At 39.3% G+C, this 27,796-nt stretch overlaps 1 protein-coding gene across 1 annotated transcript in view; it reads left to right on the forward strand.

Annotated features, from left to right (window-relative positions):
- Positions 1–27,796, forward strand: part of LOC103073786 (carboxypeptidase Q) — a gene marked incomplete at its 5' end in the record, with an annotated part of 266,138 nt that overhangs the window by 83,194 nt on the left and 155,148 nt on the right. Inside the window, one exon of the mRNA XM_007458056.1 lies at positions 13,931–14,042. Coding sequence (XP_007458118.1) covers positions 13,931–14,042 — 112 coding nt within the window. The remainder of the gene's footprint in view (positions 1–13,930; positions 14,043–27,796) is intronic.

Here is a 27,796-nt window from a genome sequence, read left to right on the forward strand (position 1 = left end):
CCGGGCCCAGCCACTCCGCGGCATGTGGGATCTTCCCGGACCAGGGCACGAACCCATGTCCCCTGCATCGGCAGGCGGACGCTCAGCCACTGCGCCACCAGGGAAGCCCCTGTTCTTTCTTTTTTTAATCCTATACACCACGCCTAACAGAATCCTGGAATATAGTGGTGAGTGAATGGTTGTAAGAAAAACGAAGTTCTAGCTGGGCACTGTACCATAGTTGGATTAGACCACGGGAAAGATGGTCATTATTGAGACAGAAGTTGCCTAAACTCTGTCACCCTCTCCTCCCCTGACGAAGTTCAAATACAATGTTGTAAGTCAACTTTTCTACTCCTCTCATCCTCTTAAGTGAGACAACTTATCCTGTGGTTGCTTAGACCAAAGGAAAAGGCATGCAGGAGCATAGTTCTTTCACTTAAAAGAATGTCATCTCCAGTTGCAACCAGTCATGACTTCTGGATAAAACCCAGTTACCTCCGTTTAATCAGAATGATTTCCTTCCATAGATATTCTTTGTTGTGCCCCATCCACAAATCAACGTTTAATCAATTTCAGCCATTTCTTCCAAATACACCGCAACCACGTTTTCTAAATCTACCAGAGGCTTGGTTGTTGTGAGTCACAGATAAATTAGGCCCTTCTTGATTTTTCCTCTGATATCAGTGCAGTAATGTGCTCAGAGAATTCAACCAGGATTAGGCATGATCTTCCCTTTATGAAGCCAATCTGAGTGCCCTGCATAGTAGGGGGGCCCTGTAGGAGTGGAAACAGCCCCTTTCAGGAGCAGCTCTGTGATGCGTGAGCATTTGGACAGATGGCCCATTTTCTTGTGAAAGAAGCATGTATCCCACAAGCTATCAACACCCAACAGCTTCAGTAAATAAGGTTTGATAATAAGAAACCAATTCAAGAGGAGCTCAGATGTTTGCTGTGCTGTCTCTGAACACCCTGTGTGTCAGGAGCCCAGCTGCATTCTGTAGACCACCTAGTCTGGTCGTAGTGAGGATGGTATTTGTTCAAACGTGTCCCCTTTTGTCTGTTCTAGGCAAGAGCATGATACATTCGGCAACTGCCCTCTGAAAGCCAAGGCTTTGTCTCTGACAGGAATCGTGAAACAGGTTTCTTAAGAAGTGCCTGTCCACCTGTGTTTAGATTCTAAATTGTGGGAAGATCTAGGAGATTCTCAGGGGAAAAAGTCTGTTGAGGTTATGGAGACTTTTCAAAGGACAATTTCCCCCCTTTAAAGTGGTTTGAATAAAAGAGGAATTCTTGAAAACTGTTATAGAATATTGGACTAGATGGAACCTTGAAAGATTTTTATTTACTCCTCTGTTAGCTTTCCTTCTAAGACCTAAGAATGTGTTCTATTTTAGAAATCCTCCAAGGAATGGAATTTTCCATAACCTTTCCCCTGTTAGCCTTTTCTTTAACTCCTACAAAAACCTTCCATCAGAAAATTCTTGATCGTTTATATGACCCCTAACGCTCACTGCTGCAGCCAAAACCTGGTTCCTATGCCTTATATTCTGCTGCTCATATCTGCCACAGAAGGGACCCGTCACAGCTGAAGTCCATTATGAGATCACTTCTTGACTTCTTCTCTAGGCTAAATAATGAGAGATTTTCCCTCCTCTTTTTGTAGGTCATATTTTTCAACTATTTAATGAATTTTATTGTTGAAAATTTGATTGGGGATTTCCTATGTCTGAAAATGCATTAGGTCTTGAACTCTGTAGCCCTAATACTCCTCCCTGCTAGCTCTTTTTTTTTTTTAAACATCTTTATTGGAGTATAATTGCTTTACAGTAGTTAGTTTCTGCTTTATGAAAAAGTGAATCGGCTATACATATACATATATCCTCATATCTCCTCCCTCTCACATCTCCCTCCCTCCCTCCCTATCCCTTCCCTCTTAAAACTGCTCTTGCGGCATCCCATAGGTTTTGGGTCATCATGTTTTCATTGTCATTTGTTTCTAGATATTTTTTGATTTCCTCTTTGATTTCTTCAGTGATCTCTTGTTTATTTAGTAGTGTATTGTTTACCTTCCACATATTTGTATTTTTTACAGATTTTTTTCCTGTAATTGATATCTAGTCTCATAGCATTGTGGTCAGAAAAGATACTTGATATGATTTCAAATTTCTTAAATTTACCAAGGCTTGATTTGTGACCCAAGATATGATCTATCCTTGAAAATGTTCCATGAGCACTTGAGAAGAAAGTGTATTCTGTTGTTTTTGGATGGAATGTCCTATAAATATCAATGAAGTCCATCTTGTTTAATGTGTCATTTAAAGCTTGTGTTTCCTAATTTATTTTCATTTTGGAAGCTCTGTCCATTGGTGAAAGTGGGGAGTTAAAGTCCCCTACTATGATTGTGTTTCCCCTTTTATGGCTGTTAGCATTTGCCTTAGGTATTGAGGTGCTCCTATGTTGGGTGCATAAATATTTACAGTTGTTATGTCTTCTTGGGTTGATCCCTTGATCATTATGTCATGTCCTTCTTTGTCTCTTGTAATAGTGTTTATTTTAAGCTCTATTTTGTCTGATATGAGAATTGCTACTTCAGCTTTCTTTTGATTTCCATTTGCATGGAATATCTTTTTCCATCCCCTCACTTTCAGTCTGTACTTGTCCCTAGGTCCGAAATGAGTCTCTTGTAGACAGCATATATACGGGTCTGTTTTTCTGTATCCATTCAGCCAGTCTGTGTCTTTTGGTTGGGACATTTAATCCATTTACATTTAAGGTAATATCGATATGTATGTTCCTATTACCATTTTCTTAATTGTTTTGGGTTTGGTTTTGTAGCTCTTTTCCTTGTCTTGTGTTTGCTGGCTAGAGAAGTTCCTTTAGCATTTGTTGTAAAGGTGGTGTGGTGGTGCTGAATTCTCTTAGCTTTTGCTTGTCTGTAAAGGTTTTAATTTCTCCATCGAATCTGGGTGAGATCCTTGCTGGGTAGAGTCATCTTGGTTGTAGGTTTTCCCCTTTCATCACTTTAAATATGTCCTGCTACTCCCTTCTGGCTTGCAGAGTCTCTGCTGAAAGATCAGCTGTTAACCTTATGGGGATTCCCTTGTATGTTATTTGTTGTTTATCCCTTGCTGCTTTTAATATTTTTTCTTTGTATTTAATTTTTGATAGTTTGATTAACCTGTGTCTTGGCATCAAGACTCTGTCAGCCACATGGCTCAGAATAAAAGGGAGAGAAAAAGAAAAAGAAAGAAAGAAAGGAGGGAGGGAGGGAGGGAGGGAGGAAGGAAGGAAGGAAAGAAAGAGAGAAAGAGAGAAAAGGAAGAAAAGAAAGCTTTTGAAATAAAAAATATTTTTTAAAAAATAACATAATTAAAAAGTAATAAAAAGAAGAAAGAAAGAAGAGAGCAACCAAACCAAAAAACAAATCCACCGATGATAACAAGCAGTAGAAACTATACTAAACAAACAAACAAACAAACAAAACGGACAGACAGAACCCTAGGACAATTGGTAAAAGCAAAGCTATACAGACAAAATCACACAAATAAGCATACACATACACACTCACAAAAAGAGAAAAAGGAAAAAAATGTATATATATTGTTGCTCCCAAAGTCCACTGCCTCAATTTTGGGATGATTCGTTGTCTATTCAGGTATTCCATAGATGCAGGGTACATCAAGTTGATTGTGGAGATTTAATCCACTGCTCCCGAGGCTGCTGGGAGAGATTTCCCTTTCTCTTCTTTGTTTGCACAGCTCCTGGGGTTCAGCTTTGGATTCGTCCCGCCTCTGCATGTAGGTCGCCTGAGGGCATCTGTTCTTCACTCAGACAGGACCGGGTTAAAGGAGCAGCTGATTCGGGGGCCCTGACTCACTCAGGCCAAGGGGAGGGAGGGCTACGGAAGGCAGGGTGAGCCTGCGGCATCAGAGGCCGGCATGTCGTTGCACCAGCCTGACGCACGCTGGGTGTTCTCCCGGGGAAGCTGTCTCTGGATCCTGGGACCCTGGCAGTGGCGGGCTGCACAGCCTCCCGGGAAGGGAGGTGTGGATAGTGACCTGTGCTTGCACACAGGCTTCTTAGTGGCGGCAGCAGCAGCCTTAGCATCTCGTGCCCATCTCTGGGGTCCACGGTGATAGCCGCGCATCACACCCATCTCTGGAGCTCACTTAGGCGGTGCTCTGAATCCCCTCTCCTCGTGCACCCCGATACAATGGTCTCTTGCCTCTTCGGCAGATCCAGACTTTTTCTCGGACTTCCTCCCGGCTAGCTGTGGCGCACTAGCCCCCTTCAGGCTGTGTTCACGCAGCCAACCCCAGTCCTCTCCCTGGGATCTGACCTCGGAAGCCCGAACCTCAGCTCCCAGCCCCGCCAGCCCCGGCAGGTGAGCAGAGAAGCCTCTCGGGCTGGTGAGCGCCGGTCGGCACCGATCCTCTGTGCGGGAATCTCCCCGCTTTGCCCTCCGCACCCCTGTTGCTGTGCTGTCCTCCGCGGCTCCGAAGCTCCCCGCTCCGCCACCCGCAGTCTCTGCCCGCGAAGGGGCTTCCTAGTGTGTGGAGACCTTTCCTCCTTCACAGCCCCCTCGCAGTGGTACAGGTCCCATCCCTATTCTTTGGTCCATTTTTTTCTTTTTTCTTTTGCCCTACCCACGTACGTGGGGAGTTTCTTGCCTTTTGGGAGGTCTGAGGTCTTCTGCCAGCGTTCAGTAGGTGTTCTGTAGGAGCTGTTCCACATGTACATGTACTTCTGATGTATTTTGGGGGAGCAAGGCGATCTCCACGTTTCTCTCCTCCACCATCTTGAAGGTCTCTCCTGCTAGCTCTTAAAATAAACGAAATAAAATGAGACAAAAAGAATGAAGCAGCTGCAAACAAAACAAAACATCACAAAAGCAAAAAATAAAACCACCAGGTAGTTGTCTTTCTGGTTTATGATTGAGCAAGACATTTATAAGATGAAGCATGCTTCAAAGGAAGTGACCATCTCATTTATTGAAGATTGATCAACAAGAAGTTGGTCAGGTTTAGATAAATACGTATACAACTCACAATTTAAAATGCAGACTGTGAAAAGCTAGGCATGCCGAGAAGGTAAGGATGAGCCAATACTAGCCCTTTATTAGTACAGTTGGCCCTCTGAGTCTGTGGGTTTCGCCTTCCCAGAATCAACCAATTGCACATTGAAAACATTTGGAAAAAAATTCCAGAAAGTTCCAAAAATCCACACTTGAATATATTGGAAGCCAGCAACTATTTACATAGCATTTACATTGAACTAGGCATTATAAATAATCTAGAGATGATTTAAAATATATGAGAGTTTGTGCATAAGTTAAATGCATATACTACACCATTTTATGTAAGGGACTTGAACATCCATGGATTTTGGTATTTGCTGGGGGGCCCTGTAACCAAACACTCTGAATATATTGAGGGTGGGATGACTGTGTTATCTGCTACATATCTATAACTTCTAGTTAACATGGGCCTTTGGGGACCATTGAGCTGTTATATTGCAGTAGCTTTCAATATGCTGCTAGATACAACTATTTTAGATTTTACAATTATATTTTCTCTCTAGTTGGTTTTTAGGAAGGGATACAACCTTTTTCATGTTTTAGTAACAAAATTATGATTTTAAGTAAATGTAGACATTTTCCATATTTTTCTTTGCTTTGCAACAGTTGAAATAGTATGAGATAAATCTGACCTTTAATGTTTGTTTGAACTCACTTAAAAAACTCTCTTTGATAACTCTTGCTATGGTTTAGTATAGCATTCATTCAAAAGACTTTAGCAGGTATGTACAATCTAAGGAAGAATGAAAAGTTTACATGCGTTCTCACTCAGTTTCAGAGATAGAATGCTACCAGTGCCTTAGAAGCCCGCTGTGTGCCCCTCTACGATGATTTCCCCCTCTCTGCCCTAACCCCATCTGATATAAATGATATCCTAATTTTGGTTTGCCATGACTTTGCTTTTTCCTCATGATTTTATCATCTCTCTATGCATTGCTAAAGATTATATTACTTAGCTCACTGAATTTTGAAATTTGTACTATGGAATCATATTCTTCTATTTCTTTTGTGATTTGTTCTTGCTTTTTGTTTCATACTTCTGTTTTTATATTCATTTATACATATTTATATATGTAGCTATAGGTAATTTTAACTACTTTATCATATTCCATTGTATGACTGTACCATAGTTTACCCATGTTACTGCTGATAGACATTTGGGTTGGTTGTAGTTTGAGGCCTTATGCTTGTTTCTATATGACCATTTTGGTACATGTCTCCAAGAGCCCAATTGCCAGAAGCCTTCTAAACTGCACCTAAAGTGAAATTGTTGGGCTGTGAGATGTAGTCATCCTAAAAGGATATGCCCAATTGTTTTCCTAAGTGATTTTAACAATTTCCTGCTCCTGCCAGCAGTGGATGAGAATTCCTATTGCTCAGCATCCTTGCCACGACTTCATATTGTCAGATTTAAAACTTTTTACCAATTAGATAGGTGCAAAGTGATATCGAGGATTTAATTTACGTTTCCCTGATCAATAATGAGTTTGGTCATTTCAGATGCTTGATGGCTGTTCATAAGTTCTTTTCTGTGAAATGCCTTTTACATGAATTCTGAGAAAAGTCTTTGTCTGATTGTTTAAATATCTGGGCTATATCTGGGTCTGGTTCTATTGAGTACTCTATTTCCTGATAAAAATTCTTTTTATTTCTTGCTTATTTTATAACTCACAATTTTTTATTGGGAGCTGGATATCATCTATAAGAGAACAGTAGAGCCTGAGGTGAGCAGTGTACATGTTCAAAAATGAGAACACCTCTTCTGTCAAGCCATTAGTGTGAGGGTGGTACAGTCCATCTGTTTGGAGTTGAGCTAGGTTTGGATTGTATCATTTCTATTCTTGCTTTTGGTGCTCACATACTTCAGGCTGCTGCTGCTAGTCTGTTTTTAGTGTAGGGGTTGGGCTGTCAGAGCAGTTTTCCCAGTGCCTTGCTTCACCCTCAGCTTTCAGCAGTCTCTGTATGCCTGCACCACAGAAGGGGTCTCTATATACCCTTGCCCTTCCCTTGGCTATGAACTGTTACTGCTCTGCTTGTTACTCACTGGAGGCTCCTGGCAGGGACAGGATGGTTTCTTGGTGCTTCTGCCCCTCAGTCTTAGCCAGGCTTTATGTGCCTGAGCTCAAGAGTGGGGCTTTCTCATTTGTTTATTTTTTGTTTTTATTTTCATTACTCTAGGAGGTGGATCAAAAAAGATGTTACTGCGATTTATGTCAAAGAATGTTCTGCCTGTGTTTTCCTCTAAGAGTTTTATAGTGTCCAGCCTTACATTTAGGTCTTTGATCCATTTTTAGTTTATTTTTGTGTATGGTGTTAGAGATTGTTCTAGTTTAATTTTTCTACATGTAGCTGTCCAGTTTTCCCAGCACCACTTATTGAAGAGACTGCCTTTTCTCCATTGTATATTCTCGCCTCCTTTGTCATAGATTAGTTGACCATAGATGCGTGAGTTTATTTCTGGGCTTTCTATCCTGTTCCATTGATCTATATTTCTCTTTTTATGCCAGTACCATACTGTTTTGATTACAGTACTTTGTAGTATAGTCTGAAGTCAGGGAGGCTTATTCCTCCAGCTCTGTTTTTCTTTCTCAGGATTGCTTTGACTATTCTTTAATGAAAATAAAAACAAAAATAAACAAATGGGACCTAATTAAACTTAAAAGCTTCTGCACAGCAAAGGAAACCATAAACAAAATGAAAAGACAACCCACAGAATTGGAGAAAATCTTTGCAAATGAAGCGAGCGACAAGGGATTAATCTCCCAAATATACAAACAGCTCATGCAGCTCTATGTCAAAAATCAAACAACCGAATGAAAAAACTGGGCAGAAGATCTAAATAGAAATGTCTCCAAAGAAGACATGGCCGAAAAGCACATAAAAAGATGCTCAACATCACTAATTATCAGAGAAATTCAAATCAAAACTACAATGAGGTATTACCTCACAAGGTCAGAATGATCATCATCAAAAAGTCTATAAACAATAAATGCTGGAGAGAGTGTGGAGAACAGGGACCCCTCCTACACTGTTGGTGGGAATGTAAATTGTTACAACCACTATGGAGAACAGTATGGAGGTTCCTTAAAAAACTAAAAGTAGAACTACCATACGACCCAGCACTCCCACTCCTGGGCATATATCTGGAGAAAACCATAATATGAAAGAATACATACACCCCGACGTTCATTGCAGCACTGTTTACAATAGCCAAGACATGGAAGCAACCTAAATGTCCGTTGACAGAGGAATGGATAAAAAAGATGTGGCACATATATACAGTGGGATATTACTCAGCCATAAAAAAAATGAATTAATACCATTTGCAGTAATATGGATGGACCTAGAGATTATCATACTAAATGAAGTAAGTCAGACAGAGAAAGACAAATATCATATGCGCTTATATGTGGAATCTAAAAAAATAGTACCAATGAACTTATTTACAAAACAAAAATAGAGTCACAGATGTAGAAAACAAACTTATGGTTACCAGGAGGTGGGGGAGGGAGGGTAAACTGGGAGATTGGGGTTGACATATACACACTACTATATATGGAATAGATAACTAGTAAGGACCTACTGTATAGCACAGGGAACTCTGCACAATACTCTGTAATGGCCTATATGGGAAAAGAATCCAGAAAAGAGTGGATATATGTATATGTATAACTGATTCACTTTGCTGTACAGTAGAAACTAACACAGCATTGTAAATCAACTAGACTCCTATAAAAAATTTTTTTTAATTAAAAGTAAAAGAGTGGGGCTTTCTCAGCATTTCTGCTCCTCCCCCTGTGAAAGCCAAACTCTGCCATGAGTCGTGGGGATGCGTACCTCGTCCCTTACCCAGGGGCAGCAGAACTCTTTACATCAGTGCAGAATTCTGGGCGTGGGCAAATTTCCTGCCCTCCTGGAGACAGGTGTCAGTGCAGGGTGGGAGTGCAGTTTCTACCCTTTTGCCTGTAGCCGCCAGCCTTTGCCTAGTACTGCCCTGCAGGACAGTTTTCTGCCTCTCCCCCCACGGGGAGATGGCCTCGGCTTCGTATGAGAGAAGCATCCCGGAAGTAGGTGTATTTGCTGCCTGCTCCCGACAGCACCCAGTCATATGTATCCCTGCACCACGAGGTGGGCTCTCTTAGGTCTTCTGCCCTGCTCTTTATTTCCTGTGAGCCCCTGATGGAAGTTTGTGGAAAAGATCTGGAAAATAGGTACCTAGAGCCCTTATGTGGGAGGTTCCCAGGGATTCTAAACTCTCATGTTAACACACACTCAACCCTTTAAGAATTTGTTAACATTTCAGTTGTCTTTATTCTTGCTTTTATGACTGTGGCCTCTCCCTCCTGTCACTGCTAAAGGCAGCCAGTTCATGTGTCCCACCTCTCCTTTGATGAGCACGTTATCCTCTGCAGTTCAGTTCCTCTGGTTGAATTACAATCTCAGATCTCTGATGGGCCTAAAAAAGTTACGATTTTCTAGATTATCCAGATTTCTCTTATTGTTAGGGTAGGGGCAGAATTCTCCTGTGGCTGTCTACACCTTAGGAGGAAGCTGACTGATTTTTCCTCTCCCTGCCACTACCCTCTCTATTCCCTTCCTCTGCCTTGTTTTTCTTCATAATACTTAAAACTACTATTACATTATATTTATTTATTGCCTGTCTCCCTCACCAGAATATAAATTCCATTAAGGCAGAATATTTGCTTGTTTTGTCCATTTCTGTATCTCTGGCACATAAGAGAAACTCAGTAGAAACTGTTGAATAAATGCATATGCATAAATGCCCAAGACCATGACATCTTCTCCAGGATCTTGCATTAGCTTGTTTTCCTAAGAACGTCCTTCTGATGCTGTTCCCTTTCCCTTGTTCTGCGATATTTTTCATATGTCCCATTTCGACTGTGTTCTTATTTATCTTTTAATCAAGCAAATCTGTTTGCCTTCAGTATCTCCATATGCCCCAATAACAACGAAGCGGGGGCTTGTCCTCGGGCTGCTCTCTGTCTACCTTTGATTTAGTGTATCTTTGCTCTCAGACCCACAGCTGGCCTGCAGGTGTTTCTGTGCTGCTGCCAGTCTGATTCTTCATCCTCGCAGGCTGTCATCCAGTGCATCTCTGCCCTACTACAGAAGTTCCCCCCACCCCCAAGACCTGAGCCTTTGGTGGTCAGGGCTAATGTATGCCTCACAAAGAGCAAACTCTCTATTTCAGAGCATCAGGGTTCCCTTTCTGCCTTCCTATTTGCTTTGTTGTGGCTGCTCCTGGCTCTTGCTATTGTTTGAATAATTTTTACTCTTTACTGCATTTGGAAGAGATGGTGGTGAGATGGAAGCTGGAGGGCAGGGGATTGGTCAGTGCTCTGCCTGCCTCAGGGAGCAGCGCATAAGGAGGGTAGATGAGGGGGCACTCCACTTCTCTGTTGGTTCTAGGCCATGTTATTGCTCTAAGGGCTGCACATCTGGCAGCAGAACCAGTGCATTCCCTTATCTTTTATAACGTGATCCTTTTTCATAAATCTGGAGTTTACTGTGTCTCTGAGTTGTCTGTTTTTGTTTTGTTTACTTAAATCAGATCCAAATATGTTACAAGTAATGTTCATCTCTGCCTGACCCTTTGTTATGTTTTTCTGGGTTATCGTTTGTGAGGCTGCATTAAAGCATGCTAGCCAGACACCCTGTTGAATGAGACCCCCTGCACTACTATTTTCGAGGTGTAGGGTGAAGCTTTTATGATTAGGAAAATTCAGGTTCATTAAATATGCTACTGAATTAGAAGTAGCTTCTTGTCATCACCTAGTCTTTAAATCAGTTTATATTAAAATTACTACCATCCCATGGTAACCCCCAATATATTCTGGTTTTGTAAAAACAAACAAAAAAAAAGTAAAACAAACTCTCTTCCATGTCACTGTGCCAAAGACCTCATCCTATGGGATATCATTTAGTTTCCTATCATCAAACCATTTCCATCTTTTCACTGTTAGTTTAAGTAATAATTCTGGATTAGAGAACAGAGATATTTCAGAAAACATAAAGAAATATAATTGTAAAACAACCTCAATTATTCTGAAGGAAGTCTGAAGGTTAAAACAATAGCTGCCTGGATTTAATTACTCATGTGTTATCTGAGAAAAAGTTGATTAAAACAGATTTTGACACTTTTTATCCATTGGAACTTTAACTTCATTGGGAAAATGGTCCTGAGGGTGGTGAGAATGTTGACTAATTGGCTTGTTCATCCCACATGGGATTACACCACTTTTTGAATCAGAATTTCCTGCTATTGCAACACATTTTTTTTCTTTTGTTTTTTTTCCTTAGAAACAATCCATTTGGGTTCATTACATGGCCATTTGTTAGTCTGGGGCATTGTACTTGTTTATGACTACAGTGAAGTCGTAGTAAGCTGGGTCTGCCTGTATATACAGAGTCAGTGGGAGATCCTGCAGCTGCTCAGGGAACGAGGCAGTGCAAGGGGTCACCCTGATATTTTAAACCCAAAATCCTCCTTTCCCGAGGTCCTGGGGCATTTTCATGTTAATCATCAAGAAGATTTGTTCAACTTCGGTTTATTTATTTACTGTATGCTGTATGTAGAATCAATCTGTTGAGCTTGGTTTTTTTAAGCTTTTTTATTGAGGTGTAATATTCTCAGAGAACATGCACAAATCCTAAGCGTATAACAAGATGAACTTTTACCAACTGAGTGCACCTGTGTAACTAGTACCCAGAAAAAAGAACGTGACCAGCACCTGGTCAGGAAACAGAACATGACCAGCACCCAGCAGCTCGACTCGTGTCCTCATCCTGTCACTACCCCTCCTTACCATGGGTAACCACTCTCCTGTTTTGCTTGTTTTTCTATCTTACATAAATGGGATTATACATGATGTATTATTTCTTTCATTTTTCATTATGTTTATGAGATTCATGTATTTATTGTGTATTGATTGTATCTGTTCATTCACACTGCCGCGCAACGTTCCATTGATCAATACAACGCACTATTCATTCTGCTGTTGACAGGCATTTGAGTAGTTTTCTTTGCGGGGGAGATGGGAGTTATTATGAATACTCTCTGAACGTTCTAGTACATCCCTTCTGGTGAAAGCATTCATATGCATCCATTCCTGTTGGAGTGTAGCTGGGAGTGGAATTGCTGGGTCTTAGGGTGTGTGTATGTTCAGATTTAGTAGATAAGCCAGTTTTCCAGAGTGGTTGTAAGTATTTATACTCACACTTGATGTATGAGAGTTCCAGTTGCTCCACCTCCTCACCAATACCTTCTGTCTTTTTCATTTTAGCTATTCCAGTGGATATGTACTGAATGTGGTTTAATTTATATTTCCTTGATGATAATGAACCTGAACGACTTTTAATATTATTAGTAATTTGTATTGATATATCCTTGTTTTGTGAATTGTCTGTTCAAGTTTTTTGCCCATTTTTCTATCATTTGACTCTCTTTTTGTTACTGTTTCATAGGAGTTCTTTATATAATCTGGATATGGGACCTCTGTTGAAATATGTATGGTAAATATTTTCTCCTCTGTGGGTTGCCTTTTCATTCCTGTAATGGAGTCTTTTGATGAACAAATATTCCTAATATCTTTAAAGTCCAATTTATTATTTTTTCTTTTATGGTTTGCACTTTTTTGTCCAGTTTAAGAAATCTTTGCCTACTCTAAGTTGACAAAGCTGTTCTATGCTTTCCTCTAACATCTTTATTTAAATTTGTAATTCATCTGACTTGATATTCGTATACTACATGATCTAGAGATCAAGATACATACTTGCCATGTGGATATCCTATTAACCCAGCGTCATTTTACTTGGTTTTTAACTTGTTTAAAATATGTCTATACATGGGGAGGGGAAATGGGTAAGCTGAGACGAAGTGAGAGAGTGGCACTGACATATATACACTACCAAATGTCAAATAGATGGCTAGTGGGAAGCAGCTGCATAGCACAGGGAGACCAGCTCGGTGCTTTGTGACCACCTAGACTGGTGGGATAGGGAGGGTGGGAGGGAGATGCAAGAGGGAGGGGATATGGGGCTATATGTAAACGTATAGCTGATTCACTTTGTTATACAGCAGCAACTAACACAACAATGTAAAGCAGTTACACTCCAATAAAGATGTTAAAAAAATAAAAATTAAAGCAAAACAAAACAAAAAATAAATAAATAGAATAAAATATGTCCATAAAATTTAGTTTCACTGAAGTATATTTTATATTTTCCTGGAGAGAATTACTAATGATTCTTGAAAAAAATTTAAACCTTTGGTGATGTAAAATGTATAATATAATCAACAGATTTATTTAACACATAAATTGAGATATTTCTTAAAGGTTCTTCTGTTTAATTAGACTCTAGTTTGTAACTCCAGCATACTTATTTATTCAACACCAGAGTGATTCATAATGCACAAAGCACAATAATTAAAAATAAATAAATTATTCTCACTTTTTCATTAGAATTCAATTCAACACATGTTTATTATTTGTCTGCTAGAATTTGGGACAGTTGAGAATATGGTTGAAGTTTTGAGCTCCATTTTTATGTCATTTAGGTTTTAAGCCATATAATAAAGTTGTCAAACATCTGTCAGTAATAAACCATTTTTCTTTAGTATTCAAAATTATATTAACAAAGAGAAGTACAAGGTGAGAAGTTTTATTACTATTAAGATGACCTTACACCACTATACCAAGTTTTCCACTAGTAATGACACACATCTTTTAAAAAGTAAAAATAGAAAATAAAGTTTCATTTATATATTTGGAATGCCTATGACTGCTTCTTCTTTGATGTCATTTCTTTTCTGCTCAGTTTTCTTTTTTTTTTCTTTTTTTATTATTCTAGGTTGTACTGGTCAGTGGACATCTGGACAGCTGGGATGTTGGGCAGGGTGCGATGGATGATGGTGGAGGAGCCTTTATATCATGGGAAGCACTCTCGCTTATTAAAGATCTTGGTAAGTATTTAGTAAGTCGTTAACCAATGTGTGAGAGTGTCAGTGGTGACACGTTTAGCTCAATACACAGAATGCTCAACAGGTTAGTTATTATGCAATGTTTACAGATCCTCCTGAGGTCTGTATGTTTTTTGTCAGTTGATTCCCAGAGAAAAACGAATTTGTCCCCTTAAAGAAAGAAATTTTTATTCAAGTGTCCACCAGACAGCCAAAGGATCAAATATGATCAGCCACTGGGGAAAATGAACAAGCAAATAAAACTGTAGCAAATGCAACCACATCAGCTAGAGATTATGTAAGGAAACCATAACCGAGTGGAAAGAAAAGTCAGCAGCTCCCCCACTTCCTTTTCCTTGTTTGTCTTTAAAGACATCATCAAGCTGTTAGGATAGCTTTACTGCAGTCGTCTGTCCATGATAGAAGTCAAGGAGCCAAAGTAGGCCTGAAGGAATGGTGCTTTTGGCCACAATAAGGAATCTAGGATGAAAAATTGGACCTTCCAGGTTAACCTAGACATGGGACAGGCATCAAAAGGAAAGACTAATTGTGAAAACAGTTTATTTTGATGACCCTATTTACAAACAAAAAACATACATTTCCTCTTTGTATGCTGGTCAAAAGGTGGATTTTGAGCGAGGTTAGAAATAATGGAACAGTCTGAAATGAGACTTCCGTGTCTGAATCAGACCAGTGGTGGTTTTGAAAATGCCTCATCAGCAGAACGTTTTCTGTTGTAACTGTGGAGTAACCTTGGTTTCAGATGTAGTGAAGACCAGAACATTCCTTTTGGTGAAGGTGTTCCATTGCTTAGTTAAGTATACATGTGTTTAAATTCATGCTTTTCCTCTGGCTTTTAATGAATCCTTCTAATCCTAAATCAGCCCATTAAATAATTGTTCATCTTAACTAGACTTCTGACATTGTCTTGGTCGAGGCAAATATTTAGTGTATCATTTTGCTTTATGTCTTACTTGTGTTTTAAAAATGGAGAAACGGGAAGGTGATTGTGCATGTTTTTAACTTTTGAAGAGGCCGGTGTCTCTCAACCTTGGCATTATTGACACTTGGGGCCGGATAATTCTTTGTTGTGAGGTGGGTCCCGTACATTGTAGAATGTTTAGCTGCATCCCTGGCCTCTACCTACTAGATGCCAGTAACAACTTTCTCCCCCAGCCCCTAAGCTGTGACAACCAAAAATGTCTCCAGACATTGCCAAATGTCCCCGGCAGGTTGTGGGCGGAAAGGGTGGCATGTAAAATTGACCCACTAAAAAAAGCTATTAAAAATTTTCTAGAAGACCTGAATACAGGGTCGTTTTTTAAAAAATGAAACAAACTAATTGGAAACCTTACATTGTATATACTTATACTTTTAGCATCATTACCATACTGAGCACCTACTATTTTGTAAAAGTATTTTGTAAAAGTTAGGCATACAGAGAGGTTTAAAGTATGTCCTCTGTTCTTAAGACCCTTAGAATATAGTTGAAGACATACATATGCACCTACACACAAAGTTATCAATAAAGATATAATGTCAAGTCTGCTTTTAGAATTGGGTAAGGTTTGAGAGAGATAAATTGCCCAGCAAATAAAACCGAAAAACACTCATTCCTTCAGAGGAGATCTGGGAGACTCCATATGTGAATGCTGTCCTCCTCTTCCCTTAAGAAAAATATTCCCTTGGCTATCTGTTCTCTCTGTCCTTAACTTCATTCCAGAATGAAGCGGGTTCTAGCGATGCGGCAGGCAAATATCCAACAGTTTCCTCTTTACAGGGCACAGATATTTATTTTAGAAGTTAATTTTATTCCCCGGTGTTCCAACCAGCTTGACAGGAGGCAGAGTGGTAGTGTAAAAAGAGAACTGGACCCACCTCAGTTAGATTTTTAGGTCCCTCTGTGCCACAAACTACTTTTTTGGCCTCGGGCAGGTCATTTGAACTCTCTGGACTTCGTTTTCTTCACCTCCGTTCAACTGTTAGCTTCCGGAGTATTTTTATCTGCTCTAGATTGGCATACAAATTGTGTCTCCTCTACGCTTTGAATCTTACTTCTTTAGTACTCAGCATGGGACCCTAAATCACTGTTAATTGAGTTGAATTCAATTGCATGAACAAATGTCAAACACCATGCAAAGGTGAATTGAGTATCTTTCTCCAGCTCTGTAAGTATACTGACTTCAGTTGCCTTTGATAGCTAGTAATCAGTCTCCTTCAATTCAGGACTTAACTTTCCTATAGATTTCTGAACACCTATGTAAACACATGAATTCAACTCTAAAATAAAGACTAATATTTCTTTTGAGTAGGTGTTAAGAGGCAGCATGGCATACTGTTAAAAAAACACTCTGGAGCCAGAGTGCCTGGGTCTATCTCATAAGGTAGCTCTGAAAATTTAATAATCTATTCACATAATATACTTAAAACAGTGCCTAACCCAACCCAGATACACAATAAATTTTAACTTTTATTATTTAATAAGCATGATCTGACAGTACCATATTTTTTTAAACCCCACACCAGCTTTGCCTCCTAATTTAATAGGTTAATTGTACTGATGTAACTCTAGGGCCAGCTGCTCTTGTATCCCTAAATATCCTTTCCCTTTACTATTTAAGTCACCATCTCTTGTATGATGGAAATCCACTGACCCCTTCACCATTTTCCACTTTCATACTAAATTTTCAAGAGTCTAAGTTTCTCCTGGCCACTTCCTGCTTAAGGTGAATGCCTAGAATCCGTGCTATACCTCATATCCTATGATTGCAGCCACTGAGTCTTACTCTTTAATTTTAAAATTAAAGTTAGATTGTGGATTTCTGTTTGTAGATTGTGTATGTCTTTTAATATGAAGAACTATGTCTAACGTGTCACATATGCCTTCTAGATGAAAATTAACAATATACTTGAATAAGAAATAGCACTTTGGGCTAGAGGCCAAGAAATGGGTTCAAAATGATATTACTTAATTACATTGACCCCAAACTGTTTAGTTGGTAAAATATGAAAGCTCTATGGCAATCTCTTTTTCCAAGAAAAGTGAGACTCCTTCTGGCTGCTATTCCTTGGACAATATGTCATGCAGAATGCATGTCAGAGTCCCTCAGTGGGGCTTGTTAATTTGAAGTGTTGGTCCAGTGGGACTTTCTGATATTTAGAAATATTGTTCGAAGATTCATCCTTCATGTCTCTTCTCCTTTATTCACTCCTTTCACTACTTTTATAGATTCACTCTTTTGCCCAAGCCATCAGCTAAAGCCATATTCAGCTAATCTAACAGAAGAGATATTTGTGCTTTGCAAATATAACCAGTCATTCCTGAGTAACTGTCAACAGAAGGCTGTTTGCTCTGAAATGCCATTGAATACTTTTTTGTGTTTGTGGTTTACTGGACTTGAAAGTGTTTATTTGAAATGTCATTTCCGGGAATGTTCTGGTGTCAGTGGACAAAGCCTATGGCCAAAGATCTTATGCTTCAAAATGTTCATTTGGCACTTGAATAATAAACCACCATCCATCCCCCAATTCTTCCAACTTTACCATTTTCCATGAAGTTAGAATTTTAAGTTTTCAGGCCTAAACAAACAGGAAGAGTAATTAACAGTACTACCTGGTTGTTGAAATGTTGGATATGTGTGAAACATCTTTTTAGAAAAATTTAAACGTGAGCATCTTGACTGTGATTTTTATACAGCTTTAAGTCTGTGTGTTAGAAAAATATTTTATTTATAAATTTCTTCACTCATTCACTCAACAGATATTTACTGTGTACTGATTGCATGTCAGTTGCCAGATACCTTGTAACAAAGAGGAACGAGACTGGTCCTTGAAGTCTTTGAAGTAGGAGAGACATTTAATTCAAAAATTGCAATGAAATTGTTGTAAGCTCTTTAATTGAAATATGTGCAAATTCCTTCGGGTAATTCAAATATGTGCAAATTACTTTGGGCACCTGGTAAAGGGAGAGACCAGCATGGCTTGGCTGGGTCAGGGCGCAGGGCGCCTTCACAAAAGTGATATTTGATCTTTCTTTTATAAAGATAAATAGAATTTCCTGAAGCAAAAGGGGCACAATGAAGAATTCCCAGCAGATTATAGAGCTTCCAGTCCTGTGTGTCATTAAAAATGAGGAGAAAACTGTTGACAGTAACAGTCATGGGATTGGGGGGGGGGGAGAGGGTTTGCGGAATTGCAGAAGATACTCTTTTTACCTGATATATAATATTAGATTTTTGTGTAGTAAGCATGTGTTACTTTAGTAATTAAGAAAAAACTCTCAAATCCAAAAAAAAAAAAAAAAAAAATTCTTGGTCTTGCCATCACCATAAACACTCTGTTAACAGGAACCACAGAGCCAGAGGTAGGAAGTAGGAAGAGTCATGCAGGAGTCACCAAGGCCCAGAAGTACCAGGCAATACAACCAAATGCATGCTAAGGCTTTGGTGTAGTTAGAGCTTTATGTAGCCATTTCTAATGCACTGGGTTCCCTGTTAGAGGTGGGGATCCATCCAGGAAGAGGGTTTTCTTCTCCCAGGCCCTGGTCAAGCCTCCCTTGGAAATGTCTCAGGAAGTCCAATCCAGAATAACTGAGTGAGGGAAATGAAAAACTTCTAAGAAATAGAAACCTAACGGATAGAGCTAGAGATAGAGCCTGAAGCCAACTCGGGACTAGCCCAGATCTAGAAAGGAGGTTCCATTAGAAAGGACCTCCTCTTATGGTCAAATAAGTTTGGGAAACTCTTGGTAATTTCTTTTTTTTTCTTTTTTTTTTAACATCTTTATTGGAGTATAATTGCTTTGCAATGGTGTGTTATTTTCTGCTTTATAACAAAGTGAATCAGTTATACATATACTTATGTTCCCATATCTCTTCCCTCTTGCGTCTCCCTCCCTCCCACCCTCCCTATCCCACCCCTCTAGGTGGTCACAAACCACCTAGCTGATCTCCCTGTGCTACGCGGCTGCTTCCCACTAACTATTTTACGTTTGGTAGTGTATATATGTCCATGCCACTCTCTCACTCTGTCCCAGCTTACCCTTCCCCCTCCCCATATCCTCAAGTCCATGCTCTAGTAGGTCTGTGTCTTTATTCCCGTCTTACCCCTAGGTACTTCATGACCTATTTTTTTTTTTCTCTGAGACTCCATATATATGTGTTAGCATACGGTATTTGTTTTTCTCTTTCTGACTTAACTTCACTCTGTATGACAGACTCTAGGTCCATCCACCTCACTACAGATAACTCAATTTCTTTTCTTTTTATGGCTGAGTAATATTCCATTGTATATATGTGCCACATCTTCTTTATCCATTCATCTCTTGATGGACACTTAGGTTGCTTCCATGTCCTGGTAATTTCTTTATTCATCAAAAAACATTTGTTGGGAAAGTGATTCCATGACTCAAGTGTGCTTTGGGAAACATTGCTCTGGGGCATTACTGGTGTTGGCAGAATTGAGGAAGAATCCAAGAATGCTTGCTGAGGTATATACTTCATGGAACTGAGTACAAATGGCCTTGGATTTATTGTCATTCTAGATTTTCTAGGCTGTCTTTGGGCTCTTGCGATTGCCAGAATATTGACAAGATAGAACCATGTAATGGTTCCTTAGCTGGCATAGTGGAGATTATTCTTATATTACTTATAAGAATATTCCTGAAGAGCATCTGTACCCACCCAAGTGCAAACTTTACCCAACAAATAACTTCATTTATGCACTATCTAAGCCTATTTTATTAAGATAAATGTAGTATTATTGGAAATGTTTGACATATACTAAAGGCTTTCTCTGCCAGTGGCCCCCAATGCACTAGAATTTGGTAGGATTTATTTTTTCTAGAAGGACTTTTGATCTTAAAACATTCCACAAACTCTTCCCTACTCCCATTTTGGATGCACTTCCTCCACAATTATTTTGTGAACACAAGAAGGGAGTCTTACATCCCCGGGAAAGGTTTCCTATTAAAATCACCTCAGTGGGCTTCCCTGGTGGCGCAGTGCTTGAGAGTCCGCCTGCTGATGCAGGAGACGCGGGTTCGTGCCCCGTTTCGGGAAGATCCCACATGCCGCGGAGCGGCTGGGCCCGTGAGCCATGGCCACTGAGCCTGCGCGTCCGGAGCCTGTGCTCCGCAAATGGGAGAGGCCACAACAGTGAGAGGCCCGCATAACGCAAGAAAAAAAAAAAAAAAAAATCACCTCAGTACCTTTAGGAAATAATATGTCCTCTTCTGGAACCGTCCAAGAAATTAACTTGTTTCAAGTCTTAGAAAAAAATGCTCTCGCCAACATTAAATTTTCTTTTTATTAATTTGAATTTTAATTTGTAGATGGTTGTTTGCCTTTTTTTTCCGAACAAATTTTGGTCTTGACTTTTTATAATTACATTTAGTGATGCAAATACCTAGAACAGTGGGAGAATTAGAAACTAAGAATTTGCTTGCTTTTTCTCTTTTTCTCTAACTCCTAAAAGTAGGTTTATAGTCAGGGGGCATTTTTAGCTCCTTCTCATGGTCTTTAGAGGATGACCTTCTCATTTTTTATTTAAATATGTTATTTCCTCTAGTGGCAAGGTATGTAGTGTCTGGCTTTACCTTAAGACCTGTGGCAGATACATATTTTTTCAGCTGGGAATTGCTGAGACCTTTTCTTGAGGTTTGAACACATTGTAAGTCTCACTAAAACACTTTGTATCTTTATATCTCATTCAGCTAACATAGACATTTCCAGTGGTGTGTGTAAAAAGACAAACTGTGTGTGGATTGTTCTTCCAAATATGTCATGAGATAAAGTAAGACTTGTTACAAATGAATCACTTCGAATGTGTTCTACCTTTTAGTTTGGAAGTGGTAGGGGAGATTCTGTAGTCCTTTCAAAGCCTTAGACTACATGAATATTGCTATTATTATTTTATCATGTAGTTAAAATATACCATTTCTGTGTCAAAGGAGACAAGACCCAGGCCCAGTGGCATTCAGCCTTGCGATTCATTCCGTCCTGTCTGACAGAGTCTGGAGAGGTGGCAGATGAATGCTGCGAGAGGAAGGGTCTCAGGGGCCCCTCTGTCCATAGCATGCTCAGCTTCGTCCCCGACATCTGCTTTGATTTGGCCTGTATGCCTTAGAAAGTTAAGAAATGTGGTGTTGGTAAAGGAAACAGAAGGTTTAAAAGTTGCTACTAATTATCCTGGAGAAGAATGGCTATGGAAAGACTTAATAATGGCATCCATAGTGCCCCAGTGGATTTCTTTCCACTCAAGAATGGGATCCATATAAGTCCAGAGCAGGGCTGCCTCGAAAATGTAGGCTACCTCATTAGAACTGTATCGTCACAGTATTGTGCAACTTGGCTCACAAGGAGATCTCCTATTTCAATAATAAATATTGAACGCCCGCTTCATGTCCGGCAAATAAAATGGGTAAGACGCAGATCTTTCCATCAAAGAGCTCACAGTCAGGCATCAATAGCTTCACATGGATGGGAAGCAGGAGAAGAAAGGACACAATTAGAGCTCATGAAGGTACATAATTTGAGGAGTGGAGGATGTTTTCGTAAATCTAGAGCCATAGGTGAGTGAGGAGTGGTGAGAATTTAGCAGATGAGGGTCAGTTTGTAAAGGGCATTGGACACGAAGCTGAACTTCAGAGCTGGTGCTATAGGCAGTAGGAGCCGTTGAAGATTTTAAGCATGAGATTGACTTCTTCTAAAGATGCTGGGTAGGCTATCCGTTTAACTTGTAAGGAAGTGGGATGAATAGAATGGAGACGCAGGGAAGTGGAGTGGGGAGATTCCAGCTATACAGAGCCTGAAGAACCACAGTTCTGGAGTTACTAAGCAAATTTTATTTGCCATGTGGCTGACAAGCCAGCTAAGTATACCAAAGAGGAAGTGACGGGGTTTCCAAGGATGCTGTGTTCCTCGCCTACACACTTCGCTGCATCATGCTAATGCTGCCTTTTGCAAGAGCTGTGGTCTGCTCAGCTTAGAATAAATTCTGTTCCAGTAAATGTGCCGAAAAACAGAAGTCTGCAAACAAAAAACCAAGAAAATATATTATGAACATCTGACTGGAACTTTATGGTTAACTGGATTTTTTAAATGGTCCTGGGAGATAAGGATTTAGTTTAGTTCATTTTTAGGCACCACCAGCCCTGTGAACATCCCCAAAAGCAAGCTCTAGAAATGGAGAGTTTCTACTGGATGTGTGACAGAAATGATAAGCTAAATAAGGTATTAAATGAAGTTGACTATTGTCACATTTCTTATTTGTAATCCTGCTAATGCCATCCTCATATTGGAGAAATCATCAGTGATGAACTCAGCCCATGTTCTTGCTTGACACCAGCATCTCCAGATTGTACCATGTGACCCAGATCTCCTGGACTTTTTAACCCATGAACTCCTACTTCCTTAACCCCTAAGTAACTCAAAACCTGTAGGCAAATGAGAGGTAGCATGTATAGTAGAATAGCATACACTCCATGTTAGAGTATCTTGGGTTCAAATCCTTCTACGCTACTTAGTATTATGTGGTACAAATTATTTAACCTTTTAAATCTCAGTTTCCTCTTCCTTACAATGGCAACAAGTTATCTTGAATTGTTATAGGATGATTTGAAATAATTTAGACAGTGTCTGGTCCCCACTAGATCATCAGTAATAATAACTCTTATTATTAGGTGTTAATTGCCAAAACAACAAGGGTGGATATTCCAGCAGAGGGTATAATCTCAGGATCGACCTTGTCTCTCAAGGCTTGATGTCTATATCTCTTTGCACAGTTGGGCTTGGTCAAGGCCATCCCTAAAGCAGAGAAGCCTTCATAATAAAAGAACAGTAGCTGGTTCTGATGAGCCAGACTCAAGAACCATCACCCCAGTATAGCCACCATTCAAGAGTATATATAGGCACTTCCCCGGTGGTGCATTGGTTAAGAATCCGCCTGCCAATGCAGGGGACACAGGTCCCATCCCTGGTCCGGGAAGATCCCACATCCCATGGAGCAACAAAGCCCGTGAGCCACAACTACTGAGCTCATGTGCCACAACTACTGAAGCCCACGTGCCTAGAGCCCATGCTCCACAACAAGAGAAGCCACCGCAATGAGAAGCCCGTGCACCGCAACAAAGAGTAGCCCCCGCCCGCCGCAACTAAAGAAAGCCCGCGTGCGGCAACGAAGACCCAACGCAGCCAAAAATAAGTAAATAAATAAATAAATTTATATATTAAAAAAAGAGTATATATAAGGCTGATTCTCTCCTCATTGCTGTAGAGAAAAGCAGTTAATAGATGCTTCAAAAATGTAACGTGGAATTAAAGTAACACTCACAAGATATGGGGATGGAGAGATCTTCATCTTTTTCGTCCCCTTTTCTCTCTCTGCCAGTGTCCTTAACCTAGTAATGCTGTATTTACAAAGACTTATACTATCCCCAAAGAAAAAAATAGTAAAAACAGGAAATAGCTGTTGAGGGCAACATAATTTACTACAAAGTAAATTGTTTGAAATGTAGAAAAAAATCAAGACAGAGAAATCAAAGAATCAAATCTAGTACTTACTCTTAACATTTTACCCAGGTAACTGAGCTCTCAAGAAGTCTTTCTATTTTTTAATATAGTCAAAACCCCACAAGTTCGATCCTCATGCATAGAAAACTGAGCACAATGACCACTGATGCTTGTATTATTGTCCTTTCTCTGTAATAATGGCATCTTTTAAAAGAAATACATTTAAAATGTAATTGAAAGTATTCCGAGTTATTGCCTTGGTTAACGTGTGTAGGAAAATATAAGTCAGGAAGTGTTTCAAAGGCTATATTTCTTTTCGCGTCACCATAGACCATCTATCCACTTAGCCATCCCATAGTCACTTGTTCCAGGCAGCACATTAGAACAAGGGAAGATGTTATGAAGTGCTTCATAGTGGAATTACTCTTTTGTGAAAGATATAAGTGTGAGTTCATCTTTTAGAGTTGAATAATTTTAGATGAAATCATTTGAATGTCATTTTTAGCCACAAATGAGGAGTTAGAGGAATTTTCAAATTATTACCTTTCTGGAACTTTACTATACGTTGTTACAGAAAACAGTGATTAAACTTATAAAGTAGGGATTTTTTTTTTTTTTTTGCAGTACGCGGGGCTCTTACTGTTGTGGCCTCTCCCGTTGCGGAGCACAGGCTCCGGACGCGCAGGCTCAGCAGCCATGGTTCACGGGCCCAGCCGCTCCACGGCATGTGGGATCTTCCCGGACCGGGGCACGAACCTGTGTCCCCTGCATCGGCAGGCGGGCTCTCAACCACCGCGCCACCAGGGAAGCTCTAAAGTAGGGATTTTTGATAATAATGCAAAACATATATCAAAAGAACACCATATGTTTTCACTTAATATAATAAGACATTAATTAAACAATATATCATCAAACATTAACTGAACATCTGGGAGAAAAGAGAAGAGAGCCAATATACATGGAATATCTTCTATGTACCAGTTACTTCACAGGACCTTTTTTAATCCTCAAAAGAGCCCTCTGAGGTATATCTCGTTATGTCTGGCAGGTCACTGGACCTATCTGAGCCTTAGTTCCTTACCAGTAAAATAGATGACAATATGTTTGCTGGACCATTACGTGAATCAAATACAATGTAAGCAAATGCATATCTATCAGACAAAGATGCAAAGATGAAAAATCCATGGCACAGATGTTGAAGAAAACTGTAGTGACAGTGCTGCCACTGATGGTTACCATCTCACTGACCTGGAATTCAAATGGAGCACTTTGGTGGAGAAGTGATTTGGGAGGTAGGGATACAAGGTAACCTTAAAGTGGTTATAGTAAGAAAAAACTTCAATAATGTCCTACAATGTTTTATGACAGTAGCATCATTTTACTAATTACAAATGTGTAATATTTCTTTTTATTTTTTTTAAGAATCAACAGTAGCAGTAAATATTCTTGCTTTAGGACTTAAATGAAGGAGGATCAAAACAAACAAACAAAAAAAAACAGTTTCTCATCCAGGTCTTCTTAGAATGATGTGAAGATGAGAAGAGATGCTTCCTGGCTTTAGGATGAAATAATAACAGCGTTTAGCATTCTAGAGCGCGCTGTTCCAAGCTCTGAGCTACATGCTGGATAAGCAGTTCTCAGAGTCTGGAAGGTAGAAATTACTATTATTCCTTTTTACAGATGAGGGGCCTAAGGCTGATGCTACTTACAAGTTACAAAAGTAGAAAATCTTTTATTTCTTCTTAATGTTTCTCTTCAATTTTTTTCTTTGCCCCCCCCCTTTTTAAAAAATAATTCAAATATTTGGAAGCGGACGTAGAGTAATAAACACTAACAATCCTCCACCCAAATCTCATAAATGTTAACAATGTCAAATATTTGTTAACAGTCCTTAGTTTAAAAGAAGTTAAAAATTACCAATACAGCTGAAACCTGTTTGGTACCTCTCCACAGTCTATCCCCCTCTCCCCTTGCAGTTGTAACCGTGTTCTGATTGTTGTTAACATTGTTCTGTAAGGGTATTTATCCAAAAACAGTATTATATCATTTTTGTGATTTTGAATTTACATAGATGGTATTATTCTCTCCCACGTGTGGGCTTATTGTGTTTTATTTATTTCTTCTGTCTTCTTCGGATGAATGTTTAGTCCACTAATGTTCAGTCTTCCTTATTTTCTAACATTTACATTTAAGGCCATACATCTCTTACTAAGCAGTGGTTTAGCTACTTTCCACAAGTTTTGAAATAGTGTCTTAATGGCCATCCAATCTAAACATGTTAGGATTTTCATTATGATTCTTCTTTGACTCTTTAATTATTATAGCTTTAAGTTTCTAAAAATATTAGTTACTGAGTTCCAGTTTTGCTGCGTAGTAGTTGTTAAACATGGTCTATGTAATACTGATTCTTTGGTATTTGTTGAGACAAAATCTTCGTTTATTACTTGGTCAGTTTCTTAAAAATGTGTTCTTATGACTTGCAAAGAATAAGTAGCCTCCTTTTCTGGGAATAGCATTCTACATATTCTTTCATTAGAGAAAATGTATTAATTGTGCTGTTTAAAACTATTATATCATTACTAGTTCTTTTATCTGGTTGCTCTATCAGTTTTTGAGAGCAGTATATTAAAATCTCCCACTAAGATTGTGATTTTATAAATTTCTTCTTGAATTTCTGTCAGCTTAATTAGCTTTGTATAATTTGAAGCTTTGTTGCTTTACCTGGTTGAGTCTAAGCACCTTCTTTATCCTTAATGTTTTTTCCCCGTAAGTCTATTTTATCTCATATTAGTACTGTATCATGACTACCTCTCTTTTGGTTACTCTTTCTTTTTCTATTCCTTTACTTCCAACTAATCTATGTCATTGTGTTTTAGTTGATTCTGTTGTAAACAGCGTATAGTTAGATTTTTAAATATTCAATCTCACAATATCAGTTAATGGAGATGTTTGTTCTGCTTCTCTTTATTGTGGTTACCTATATTTTAGTAACTTTCTAACTTTTTTCTATTAAAGCTGCCTTTTTTTTCTCCTTTTCTTTTTTTTGCTTTCTATTGGATTCATTGTTTTTTCTTACATTTTCTTCCTATTTTTCCCTCCACCATTTGGAAATTTATTCATTTTCTTCCTATTCCTTTAGTGGTTATTGTTAAAATGTCACTTTTTTTTTTTTTTTTTGCGGTACGTGGGCCTCTCACTGTTGTGGCCTCTCCCGTTGCGGAGCACAGGCTCCAGACGCACAGGCTCAGCAGCCATGGCTCACGGGCCCAGCCGCTCCGTGGCATGTGGGATCTTCCCGGACCGGGGCACAGACCCATGTCCCCTGCATCGGCAGGCAGACTCTCAACCACTGTGCCACCAGGGGAGCCCTCACATGTATATTTGTTTTAATTAAATAATACAGCAATCATAAATTGCTCCAGTATATGCACTCCCATCATATGTATCATGTATATTCTTGGTGACTAGTGTTTTAGTTATGCCTTGTTTCCAAATCCTCCCCAGATTTATTATTTGGTTATTATTATTTTTTTGGTTTTTTCACTTACTGGCTATATTCCTGTTTAAGTGTGCTATGCCTCAGTTTCTTCATATGTATAATGGGGTTACAGTAGCATCTACCTATAGGTTTATTATGACAATTAAATGAGTTAGTTCACTTTCTGGCACACAATAACTTCTCAGGGAATTTTAGCTGTTATTATTATTTATAGTCAGTATAAGTAATATTAGATTGCCACCATGTTTACTGACATTTTTTATTATCTATTATTCCTTTCTTCTGGTTCAGTTACCTTCTTCCTAAAGGGGACCCCATGGTAGTTCTTTTTCCTTTTTTCATCTAGTGAAACTGAACTTTTCTACCCATTAAACACTAACTCTTCCTTCTCCACTCCCCTCAACTCCTGGCAACCATTCTACTTTCTGTCTCTTCCACTGAGTTTTTAACTTAAACTACATATGGGTTAAGTCATAGCTTGTTCCTTTTTGTCCTGCGAGAGTCAGGTATGGAGGTGCCAGCACAGCAAATCCGCTCTACTTGGGCTTGATCTCTCTGCATCTCTGAGATCTTACACCAGCCTCCCAGTTACTTTCTCAGCTTGGGGTTTTGAAAACCCCAGATGACTGCAGTGTCAGCTTTTACTTTCCGTTCTAGCTTAAATTCCCTTATGGCTTCTGGGATCTGAGGATTTCTGTGTCTTTCTCTTTCTCTTTTTTTCCTCTTTCCCTCCCTCCCTTTTTTTTTTTT

Source organism: Lipotes vexillifer, unplaced genomic scaffold (assembly GCF_000442215.2).
Source record: "Lipotes vexillifer unplaced genomic scaffold, Lipotes_vexillifer_v1.1 scaffold1290, whole genome shotgun sequence".
NCBI classification, from domain to species: Eukaryota; Metazoa; Chordata; class Mammalia; order Artiodactyla; family Lipotidae; genus Lipotes; species Lipotes vexillifer.